This window comes from Symphalangus syndactylus, chromosome 2, assembly GCF_028878055.3.
Source record: "Symphalangus syndactylus isolate Jambi chromosome 2, NHGRI_mSymSyn1-v2.1_pri, whole genome shotgun sequence".
In the NCBI taxonomy this organism is placed as follows: domain Eukaryota; kingdom Metazoa; phylum Chordata; class Mammalia; order Primates; family Hylobatidae; genus Symphalangus; species Symphalangus syndactylus.
The window spans coordinates 146,857,830-146,870,193 of NC_072424.2; the positions used below are offsets into that span (position 1 = coordinate 146,857,830).

At 51.1% G+C, this 12,364-nt stretch overlaps 1 protein-coding gene across 1 annotated transcript in view; it reads right to left on the reverse strand.

Annotated features, from left to right (window-relative positions):
- WDR27 (WD repeat domain 27) overlaps positions 1 to 12,364 on the reverse strand; it is a 295,727-nt gene that overhangs the window by 250,200 nt on the left and 33,163 nt on the right. The window contains exons 8-14 of the mRNA XM_063623917.1: positions 11,306 to 11,376; positions 10,226 to 10,346; positions 8,716 to 8,836; positions 7,296 to 7,399; positions 6,016 to 6,083; positions 5,653 to 5,774; positions 4,850 to 4,932 (exon numbers count right to left, since the gene is read on the reverse strand). Of these exons, the coding sequence (XP_063479987.1) occupies positions 4,850 to 4,932; positions 5,653 to 5,774; positions 6,016 to 6,083; positions 7,296 to 7,399; positions 8,716 to 8,836; positions 10,226 to 10,346; positions 11,306 to 11,376 (690 nt within the window). The remainder of the gene's footprint in view (positions 1 to 4,849; positions 4,933 to 5,652; positions 5,775 to 6,015; positions 6,084 to 7,295; positions 7,400 to 8,715; positions 8,837 to 10,225; positions 10,347 to 11,305; positions 11,377 to 12,364) is intronic.

Sequence of the window (12,364 nt, forward strand, 5' to 3'; positions counted from 1 at the left end):
GCTGTGGATTTGTGCACCCAAACCCCTAGAAAGCAATGCGAATCTCCTTTGAGAGAACACAGTGCACTTCATTCAGTTCCAAAAAACAAATACAAAAACAAAACAGAAACAAACAAATAAACAAAAAACTAAAGGCCCACTTCTCTAATGAAAATTGATGCAAAAATCCTCAATAAAATATTAGCAAACCGAATTCAACAACACAACAAAAAGACTATACATCATGGGATTTATCCCTGACATACAAGGGTGGTTTTATACTCAAAATCAATCATATACCTAATTTAAAATTTTACACCAACCATTCAGGTACAGAAAGAGAGAAAGCTCTCCCTAGCTCATTCTGTGGAGCTGGCACACCAAAACCAAGCTCAGAAAGTTCCTGAGAAATCAATCATGCGAGAACAAGAATTCAAAAGATCCTGTACAAAATAATAGTGAAGAGATAATAAATGCAAATTAGGCTTATGACAGCAAAGTGTAGCTGATTAAACACAAGCAATAACCACCACGTTTAACCAGGAAAACGCAAATAAAATAATAAGACACCTCTGTATCATCACTGGTTGCCAGACGGCTCAGGAGGGTCTCCAAAGGCTGGTGAGACCCCACTCCCAGTCAGTTTCCAGGTTCTTGGCACCTTCAGAGCAAGAATTTAGATGCGAAAAAAAGAAAGCCGGGCGCGGTGGCTCACGCCTGCAATCCCAGCACTTTGGGAGGCCGAGGCGGGCGGATCACGAGGTCAGGAGATCGAGACCATCCTGGCTAACACGGTGAAACCCCGTCTCTACTAAAAATACAAAAAATTAGCCGGGCGTGGTGGCGGGCGCCCGTAGTCCCAGCTACTCGGAGAGGCTGAGGCAGGAGAATGGCGTGAACCCGGGAGGCGGGGCTTGCAGTGAGCCGAGATTGCGCCACTGCACTCCAGTCTGGGCGACAGAGCCAGACTCCGTCTCAAAAAAAAAAAAAAAGAAAGCACACGCCTAAGTGAAAAGCCAGGCGAGCTCAGGAGGCGCGCACAGGAGAAGGAGGCGCGCTCAGGAGGAGGAGCGCACAGGAGGAAGAGGAGCGCACAGGAGGCGGCGGCGAGCTCAGGGGAAGGAGTCCAGTTCAGGAGGAGGAGGCCCGCCCAGGACAAGGAAGCACACACAGAGGAGTTTGTGTTCCTCATTTTGCGGGTATTTCTTTAATGACAGGGCGGGATCACCAGGTGTTCTGGGAAAGGAGGGAATTTTTAGGTAACCCCCACAACAGCCTCGTTCTCTTACTCGGGTTTTCCCGGGAGAACAGAGGATACATCACGCTGGTGGGTTCGCCTTCTCTCTCCCTTGCTTTGGGTTTTCTGCCGTCCGGTGGTTACTTTGCCATGTTCCTGTCTTCGCTGTTGCCTGGGTTTTCCGTCCTCCTGTGACCATGCAGTGCTATTCTTGTCTCACACTGGGTAAGCAGAAATTCCAGCGTCCAGCGACATGCAGGCGTGGCAAGAGCTCGGAGCAGGAGAGGCGGCGTGTGCTGCTGGAGTAGCCGCTGGCCAGCCACCTGGGAAGACCCTTGCCATCGTCTGCCATCGACCTGCCACGTGGGGAACCCCGAGCCCAGCTGCTGCCCCCGCAGATCAGGGCAGCCCTCCTGGCTCCAGGGTACAGCAGGGTGCTGCAAAGACTGCTCACAACAGCAACAGCCTGGGACAAGCCAAATGTCTGTTAATACTGAATAAATTGTGAGTACATAAACCTCAGTATATCCAGACAACAGAATGCTGTATAGCAACTGAAACAAATCTCACAGACACGAAGTTAAAAAGACAAATCACAAAAGAACGCACTTAAGAAAGAATATTACTCTACGTATAAACAGCCCCCAGATGAGACAAGAGAGGATTCACTGTGATGAAGGATTTCTTGGTGCCTCCTTGCCAGCTGGAGACCCCGAGGCTGGCGATGCCCCTGCCCGGGACTCCCTCGCCCCCAGCTCACTGCAGGAGGTACCCACCTACTCCGCCCGCTTATGTGAGGCTCATTCGGTCCCACTGCCCTGCCCTGGCCTGCAGCTGTGGGGCTGGCCCAGCCCTACTGCTGTTTCCTGTCACCTGGGGCGGCTGCCCAGTGCTGGCGGAAGTGAGGGTGGAGGGCTACCATGTTACAGCATTTTTCGTACCCGCATTTGTCAAGTCGTGAGTCCTTGTCCTGCATCCAAGAATAAGTTACCCTGACAACTGAAGGGTGAGCAGGGCGTAGTTTTTTTTATTTTTTGAGACGGAGTCTCACCCTGTTGCCCAGGCTGGAGTGCAATGGCACGACCTCAGCTCACTGCAACCTCCACCTCCTGGGTTCAAGCGATTCTCCTGCCTCAGCCTCCCGAGTAGCTGGGATTCCAGGGGCCCACCACCACACCCAGCTAATTTGTTTGTATTTTTAGTAGAGACGGGGTTTCAGCCTGTTAGCCAGGATGGTCTCGATCTCCTGACCTAATGATCTGCCCACCTCGGCCTCCGAAAGTGCTGGGATTACAGGCGTGAGACACTGCACCCGGCTGGAGAGTTTTATTGAGTGACAGCTCTCAGCAGAGAGGGGACCCGGAGAGGGCAGCCCCCTACCCTCAGTCAGGTGGTCCCCCAGTGTGGCTGAGTTTGGGGCTTTAATGGACTCAGAATGGGGCGGTGCATGTTGATTGGTTTGTGACTATGCAAAAAAGGTTAAAAAAAAAGGTACAACTCAAAGATGGGCACAGCAGTGTCAAAAACCAATTAGGGAGGAGTGGGTATATGTATAGGTGAAGGGTGGGGGCCAATCAGAGGAAAGCGCGCCAAACAGGAAAAGAGGTTCTCAATCTGGTCTGTGGATTTATCCGAGATGTGGTTTGACTTTCAGACACAAACCTCTCTTTGGTTTGGAGGTCGGGTTTCCCTGGGGACCCGCCTGTGTCCACCTGGAGATTTCTCTGACTCCTGCTGCTGTCAGTTGTTAAGGATGAATGGTAGGAGGCGAGACTGACAGGGCCAAGAGACCAGGAGGGGTGGGGGGAAAGCATGTGAGGAGGCTTGGGCGGTCTAGGAAGATGAAGAGGTTCGGGGGGGGGTGCTGAGAACGAGGAGGCTGGGAGGGATCAGGTGAGGAGGCTGGGAGGGATCAGGTGAGGAGGCTGGGAGGGATCAGGTGAGGAGGCTGGGAGGGATCAGGTGAGGAGGCTGGGAGGGATCAGGTGAGGAGGCCAGGAGGGCCCAGGAGGAGGAGGCAACAGCTCCACATTAGGCCCGCAGCAGCCCAGGGGCATTCTCTTCTCAGCCATCTTCACACCCACCTGCTGTTGTCTTCTCTGCTACAGTGTCTTTTGCAATTTAAGATGCCTTTTCAATGGTGAATAATCAGCACCTCCTTACAAGGCAGAAGTTCCATGACTTAATAAGGAAGAAGGAGGTCAGAGGCCACTCCTAGCCAAGGAGTCAGCTTGGCCCAGAGGCTGCAATGCTGGCTGAGCCTGGCCGCCTCCCCCAGGCCTTCGTTCTCACAATTTCTCAGAACTGTCCCCATGGTGATGGGACGGCAGCAGAGCATAAACTGGCAGGAGACAGGCAGTTAACGCCGACAGTGGGTCTTTCATGGAAACGGGGCTGAGGAATGGGGGACCTGCCGGAAACTCCCAGCAGCAGGGACCCCCATGGCAGGACGGAACAAGCAAACAGCTCCAGCCCCAGGCTCAGCTCTGAGTCCCTGCCTTCCACCTGAAAACGGCCCTCCCTGATTTGCAAGGCGGGTCAGAACCACACAGTGAGACCCAGGAATGGCACAGAAGGTGTTCAAGGCCTGATTTCAAAAAGTCTGGTAGGGAAGGGAGAGGCCAGAAGTCCCCGAAGTCAAGCTCAAGGGCTGCGTGGGAGCATGAAGGACACAGCCCATGTCTGAGGACGGACTGATGCAGGAACCCTAGCCCAGCCTAGCCTAGCCCAGCCCAGCCCAGCCCAGCCCAGCCCAGCCCAGCCCGGGGAGAGGCCCAAGGGTGGGGTCGCCAGGTCTCTGGCCGGGGAGACGCTGGCCGGGGAGATGGCCCTTCTGGGAGGTGAGGCCCAGCAGTCAGGCAGCTACCAGGCAGAAGGTGAAAGGGGGTTGCGGGAATGCCTCCGTTTTTCGAATGATGTCCAATAGGTTTCACAAGACCGATTAAAGGGTTAGACTGGTCACTGAAGGGAAAAAAAGTAATTATCAGTGAGCCTTGAAAGAAGTGGAACATAATGAAGTTTACCATCTTAAAGTGAAAGTTAATTTTTACATATTTGAAAGATGCAACATGTGGATTTGTTTGGCTGCTGCTCAGAACAAACCAATAGAAAATACTGTCGAGGCAATCAACAATAATTTATTATGGCCTTGCTAATACAAGATTCCAAAAAATTACTGGTTTTGATATAACGTCATGGTGGCTAGGTAAAAACATACATGTTCCAGAAATGCACACTGAAGTGTGCAAGAGTACAATCACACGCTCGGGATCTGCTTTCAAATTCCTCAGCAGAGAAAAAAGGGGAAAAAATGTCCTCACAATTAATAATTGTTGAAGGCCCACTCTGCACCCCCACTGCACCGGGCACCAGAGGAACAGCGATCAGTCCTGGGCACATTGCTGAATCCCATGAGTGATGGCCAGTTCAGGAGGGGAAGCACCCAGCATGTTCCCCACCACAGCGGACATGGAACACACACATAGGAGGCAGAGACATGAAGGAGGGAAGGATGGAAGGAAGTACGGAATGCATATTTTAACAGATAGGAATTTGCAAAGCAATGCAGCACCCTAACCACAATGAGAACGCATCAGCCTTGTATTCTCAGATGTCACAGCACCCTGTACTGACCACATCGCTGTTCACTAGCAGCCTTGGTACTCTTCTCCTTGGCAATTCCCAGATACAGTGGAGAGGTCGGTAGGACACAGGAGCTGAAACAGAAACAAGCCCCATGAAACTAGGAGTGCAAACAACGATAGGACGGAAATGCTTCAGTGACATACATACTTTAAAGACAGCTCCAAATGACTAATTCATGCAGCTATGGACACAACAGTATTTGAAAATGAAAATTATCAAGTGTATTCTTATCCTTATTCTTAATAAAAGTGCTGTTTTATAATCTACATTCTATTCTGAAATAGTGTTTCAATTAAAATAAACTATCAACTACTTCATTTTCAACAAGATAGAAGCAACACCATGAAAAACTGTTTCTTCCAAACAGCGTTGGTAGAGCTCAGAGTTTTCTTTTTTTTTTTTTGAGACGGAGTCTCGCTCTGTCGCCCAGGCTGGAGTGCAGTGGCGCGATCTCGGCTCACTGCAAGCTCCACCTCCCAGGTTCCCGCCATTCTCCTGCCTCAGCCTCCCGAGTAGCTGGGACTACAGGCGCCCGCTACCACGCCTGGCTAATTTTTTTGTATTTTTTTTACTAGAGATGGGGTTTCACTGTGTTAGCCAGGATGGTCTCGATCTCCTGACCTTGTGATCCGCCCACCTCGGCCTCCCAAAGTGCTGGGATTACAGGCGTGAGCCACCGTGCCCGGCCAGAGCTCAGAGTTTTCTAATCTTTATTTCTGAACATAGAAAGAAATCCAGATGGCGCTTACTGGTGAACACACACACACACTCCACATTTGAAGACACTCTACCTGGCTGGCACCGAGAGGCTCTGCCCCATGCTGGGACACTGCTGAGTCCTGACCAGCGCGGCCAGGTTGATCTCCAACACGGCAATCTTCCCGCCAAAGAGGGAGGCCAGCAAGCACAGCGCCTGCAGGGACGTGGTTTCAACATCGTTAGCGACACCACCCAGTAAAAGCAGACTAAATGTGCATCCACACACACATACTAACAGCTGCTTCATTCTCAGCAGCGACATCGCCCTGTCACTCCTAAAACGTTTTCACACACAAAATCCCGTTTACTCAGCCAGTCGTTACAGGATCACTCTGAAGAAAGAAGAAATCAGAGGTACGTCTCAGAGACAGGGAGGGCCGCGTCTCAGGACTGACCTTTCGATCCGCAGTGCGGTTCCTCAGGGCACACGATCCGGCCAGCGGGATGCTGAGGCTCTGGAAATCTTCAGTTCAGCAAAGACCAGGAAGAACATGATGGGGAGGGAGGTAGCACATACACACAGAGTCACTGCCCAGAGCCCACCACACACAGTCCAGGCCCCGCCACACACATTGCAGGCTGTGCACCACATACTCACACATACAAGGCCCCAGGCCGCACACACACCACACACACACCAGGGCCTGAGCCTCACACATGCCAGGCTCCGCTCTGAGGCTGGGATGTGACTTGGACTGAGACCTGCAGCTCAGCCTCCTGGAGAAGCCACATGTCCAGCACCAGATCAGAAAGGAAATGTGTAATTAGAGCTGTGACCATTTGGGGGAAGGAAAGGCTGAGTTTTCAAGCAGAAGCCGCCCCTGGCTGAGCTGGGGAGGGGCAGGGATGGGCAGCTGAAGGGAAGGGTGTGCGTGAAGACACAGATGGATCCCGCAGCCCCTCAGAGGTCTGGGCGTTCAGGGACAGAAGGGAGGCACCGAGAGGAGCAGTGCCCGGGAGGCCGCCAAGGAGGCCCTGCTGCAGCAGAGGAGAGGGACGGAATCCAGCCTGCTTTTCAGAAGTCGCCTGGGCTCCTGGGCAGAAAGGGTGCGGCTGGTGGCAGCCATGGAGCCAGGAGAGGAGGGGTGGGAACCACTGGGGTGGGGGGATGAGATGGGGGTGTTGGGGGAGGGGGTGGGGGTGGAGGTGACTATTCCTACATTTCTGGGGCTGGCAGAAACTGGGGAAGGGAACTGGGGTTGGAGAGGAGTGCGCCTCGGCCAGGTTTACGCTGTGCGAGCCTGGGGCTCTGGGAGGCTCTCTAGGGATGGTGGAGAACCCAGGGGCTTCCCAAGGGTGTTCCTGCAGTTGTTCCATGCTGCTGGGGCCCGGGCGGCCTCGCCTGGCAGATGTAGGCAAGGAGTGGCTCCAGGGCTGAGTGCCCAAGGGTCCAGGAAGGGCCCTCGTCCTTCGGATCCTGGGGCCCGGGCAGCCTCGCCTGGCAGATGTAGGCAAGGAGTGGCTCCAGGGCTGAGTGCCCGAAGGTCCAGGAAGGGCCCTCGTCCTTCGGATCCAGCAGCACAGAGATGCTCACGTTCTCAATGCTGAGTTGTGACTGAAGCATCTCATCCTCAGATTCACGCGGCGAGGCCTTCTCCACAAACACTTTCACTACCCCACATACCAGTCAAAGGAAAACATTACGGTTACATGGCATTTACACCAAAGATCTTACCCTTGTAATACAAAGCAGCTTCCACTTCCAGGTTTGCCAGGTTAAATACGAATAAGCCCACTGAGCTTCCGATCCACATGCATTGGGTGTTCTCAGAAGAAAGACTGATTTAAGGAAAAAAAGAAAATAATACACGATAATCTTATTCCTGAAGGTTGGGCCCCACGTGCGCCCCCTGGCCTGGCTGTGAGCTCTCTGCAGGAGTGGGGAGTGTGGGCCGGGGCAGGTTCTTGCCAGTGAGAACCACATCTGTGCCACCAACGCATTTCAGCCTGTGGTGGGTCCCCTGGGCACCTGCTAATGTCTGTGAAGATGCTCGCTCTGACCTCTGTGGTTTCTATTTTCTTCTAAGGTTACAGAAAAGGTCGGTGCCAGCGCCTGGGCCAAGGCCACTGCTCACGTAGCCTCCGACTGACTAGACTTGAAGGCCACGCAAGCTGCCCACCTCTGTGAATGAGGAACCAACTCCAGGAGGAAAGTAGCTGGCCCGAGGCGCCAACGGGGTCTGTTAATACACTGAGAAGCCATCTCCAGGGAGGCTGGGCATGGACTTGGCAGAGGCCCCCAGCTGGAACCTGCTTTCCAGACCTCCCCTCTCCAGCTCCGCCCCAGGCAGCGCCCTGGGCTCCTCCTGGGCATCCACCAGCACCAGTCCACAGTTCACCCGATGACCATCGTCAACAGAATGGGTCGTGTGGCTCCGGCTTAGCTCTGAGGGCTCCGTCTGCTCTAGGTAAGACAGGGAAGCCTCAAAGTGCCTCAGGTCCATGCACCTGCCGGGAGCACAGTGTCTAGCCTCCATGCCCACCCGGCGTCCTCTCTGTGGTTTGGACCAAGCAGGGAATATTCTGCTCCAGGGGCAGCTCTGCACAGAAACACAGACAAGCAATGGCCAAGGCCATTCAAAGCAAGGTTGCCCCTTAATCTCAAGCATTTTGGGGAGGAGAAGTAAACATAATTGTAATATATTCTTTAATCACAGTTAAACAGTACTTCCTTATGTTGCCAAATATGTATAATATTTCTACTGAGCACAGAAATAAATACAAAATTAGTCTGGGGTTAACTTTAAATGTGTAACGTACAGCACAGTGGTAGACAGGAAAGTCTAGGCCATTCCGATCACCATTTCCTCTTTCTAAAGAAAAAGCTGTATCACAGAGGCAAAGATCTGCCTAGACTTTGGTAATAAACTTAAAAATCATCCAATTCCTTTTATTAAAGACACTTACATATCATTGCCCAAGTTTACCAACTTTTAAGATTTAAAACATGCAATCCCAAGAATGAGGTTAGTAATAATCAGAGACAAAAATAATATGGTTTTATCTCAGTCATTCTTAGAAAATGAACCTAACGTTTGTCTAAGGAATTTAAGAGGTTTCCTTTATGTGGCATAGGCAAAGTTTTTGATACATACCATCCACATGCAGAATTTGGGATGAGTGAGAGATCGCAGGGTGCAAGTCTCAGTACAGGAAATGTTACTTCAACCTGCTCTCCTTTTCCCAGAGCACTTGTAGAGAGAAGCTGGCTTTCTTCTAGGGACCGAATTATTGACAATCTGAGAAGTGAACTTAAACGCATCTGTCAAGTTTAAAGGCTGAGGACTGCCACACAGAGATGCTGCAGTGAATGTGCACCATGGAGCGCTCGGATCCCAGGTCAAGGACAGCACTAAGGTAACACCCAGCATGACGCGTGTGCACCGCGGAGCGCTCGGATCCCAGGTCAAGGAAAGCACTAAGGTAACACCCAGCATGACGCGTGTGCACCGCGGAGCGCTCGGATCCCAGGTCAAGGACAGCACTAAGGTAACACCCAGCATGACGCGTGTGCACCGCGGAGCACTCGGATCCCAGGTCAAGGACAGCACTAAGGTAACACCCAGCATGATGCGTGTGCACCGCGGAGCACTCGGATCACAGGTCAAGGAAAACACTAAGGTAAAACCCAGCATGACGCGTGTGCACCGCGGAGCACTCGGATCACACATCGAGGAGAGCACTAAGGGAGCACCCCGCATGATGCTACCTGGGAGTGATGCAACTTCAAGTGCAGAACCAGAGCAAGGGAGTGGGAAAGAGGAGATAATCAATTAGAAGAATGTAACTTCATATTTCCTAAAACTAAGTTTAAGATTTGCTTCAGTAGTAGATATTTATCAAATAAATAACAAAAACCAAGGTTTAAAACACAGGAAAAAATTGGTATACTGGATAAAAGTAATTTCAGACCTAATATGAAAAGAAATAGTTTAAAGTCATCTACAAAAAAACACAACCTAAAAGAAAGAATGAGTAACCAGAGTGAGGAAGAGAGTGTAGGCTGTGAGCACAGAGATGATTTCTGTAATACGAAACGTCAGCTGCACACACCAATGAAAGAGGTGGCCTCTGGATTGAAAAGTAAAATTAACATTTTCTTCCAGGAGAGGGTCAGCTCCTTTGTGACAGTACAGGAGATAAAAAGCGCACATGAGGAGCGCTGTGGTCAACAGGAAGTAACTCTGGACAGCAGGAGACCAGGTGAGGACGAGGGTGCTGGGTGGGTGCAGGTGGCATCTGAGTCATGCAGTGTACCTTTCTGATCAGCATGACCTGCCCTCCTTGGTCGCCCACTGCAGGAAAGCAACCCATAGCTGCGAAGCTGCTGGAAAGTAACCCATAGCTGCAAAGCTGCTGCCTTGGGGCCTCTGCTCTTCTGTTCACCAAAGCCCCTCACCCCCACCCCCACACGCACCAGGTACTTCTGTCTGCTGATGACCCCTCACATGACCTGCAGGGCCTCAGTGGTTTTCTGAGGTTGTAGCCCTTGGCTTCTCCTACATTGGGACCTCTCTCTCCCTTCTGTGTGACCTAGGGCCCTCGACACACTGGTGAAAGATCTGGGCCAAGTGGGAGGCCTGAGGGAGGGTCTGAGCAACCCACCTCGCTGGCTGCACAGCCCAGACCTAACCCTTCTTGTGGAGAAAGTCTCTGTCTTCTTCCTTAGGTCAACCCGTGCCACACGACGATAATGGTGTCCATCCATCAAACTGAAGATCCAAAGCTACAAAAGCAAAGAACATGCAGGCATGGCGCTGCAGCAAAGGTCCTTACGCAGAAGCGGCAACACCAGAGGAGGAGCAGTGAGGGCAGACACGTCACAGGACATGCCCTCCACGGCCTGCAGAGGCTCCCAGCACAGCTCTCTCCTGCCTTCAACATCCAGCCTGGAGGCCCTCCTTACGGCCCATGCCCATGGTGTCAGAGCACTTTCGCACGGCTGGCACATCAGCTCAGAGCACACAGGCAGGATCCTATTGTGCAGGCCTCCCCAAGATGCTCCTCTGGGAACCCCGGGCCCCAGGCTCTCTGCACACACCCCACAGCTTCACAGCCAAGAGCACGTCCCACATGCCCCGGCTGAGAAGACAAGGGCAACAGTGGTCAACTTTGTCAAAAGGAAAAAAAAAAAATCTAAGTTTTCAAAATTATCTTTTTCAAATTTTATCAACAGCAACTTTATCCAGACTTTGTGAAATGAACTTAAAATGCTCACCTAAAAAATGTTTTGAAAAAGGCCAATATCTTCAGGTTTTTCAAGTGTGTAAAGCTGACAGGAAACAGGAGCACAAGGAGCACTGGGGATGCCACCACAGGAGCCATCCACGGAGCCTCCCCGGGGCGCAGGCAGCGCGAGTGGGAGCAGGGGATGTCTGCTCACAGCCCTCTTCTCATCAGGTTTTCAAGGTCACGTGAGTGGCCCTCACTTTTGCTGCACTCCAGAACCATGTATGGAGCTCTGGGACGTGCAGACCCAGCTCCTCTGCAGACCAGGGGGCCCAGGACCATATTGAACCCACAGTGATGCTGAGACCCACGGAAGGTCACGTTCTCAGCACTGAGGTGGACGGGTTTTTTCAAATCGCAGGAAAATACAAAGTAGCATGAAGACAAAGACCTTTGTGCACAAGCTCACATTCAGGCATGTCTGGGAACTGGAACTTAACTCTGTGGCTGTCTCACCTGGCCGTCAGCACACCCAGTGACCAGCTGCCTGCTTTCTGCATCGATGAATACGCTGAGCAGAGGATATGCTGGTGAAGGGAACATTGGAAAATTTAGCTCTATAAGTGCCTGGTACCAATTAACCCGAGAACTGCCAGTTTTACTATCTCTTTACACGTAATATTTACTTACAGTATTTCTGTTAGTCAAGTTTGAACTATTCCAAAATAATTTCTTCACCAAAAAGTAAAACTTGCACGTGAATACAAATGTTGAAAACCCCATAAGCACAAGGAAGGCTGGGGACATCACCCCAAAAGGACGCCCGGCGAGTCCGCCACAGATGGGTCCCGAGGAATCCCATCCCACCTCCTGACAGGAGGCCTGGTGGGCTTAAACCACGGCCCAGCTCTGGCTGCTTTATAGCCTAGAGGGAGGGCAGCACTGGTGTTTAATCAACATTGCACTTGGAGCAGAAGGATTCCTGAGTCAGCCAGAAATAATGAAATTATGGACTTAGTGATGAAAACAGCAAGTAAATGGATGTCTTGTTTCCTTGAAAAAAAAAAATTGTTGCCTAGGATGTCATTTCATTTAAAACTTACTCTAAACTGTCAGTAATTTAGAAGCATTAGATAAATAGGTATTGAAAAATACTACATATCCTAATTAAACTATAAACGAAATCAAAGATCAAGTGTATCATTGTTCTTGGCAACCAACTAGTAATTCCATATAATTAATTTCAGAAAAAAGATTCCAACGTACTTCCAAGAAATGTGCTTCACCCTGACAGAAAGCAATGTTTTTAAGTCATTACAGCACCATAGTCTACACATGGATACATTAACCTCAGAAAGAATGTTAAATCTTTGAGAAGATACAGCAATAACTCTAGCAGGTCACCAAAGTATCTGTATATGCTTTAAGTGGCATTTTCATGTCACTTATCGCACGGAAGAACGCTCTCCTTTTAATTCCCTCTCTTCTTCCGGGAAGACAGAACGTGCACAAGAAGAGCAAAGTGAATGCAGGAAACCAGTGCCCTGAGATGCCAGGAGGACAAGCACAGGGGCT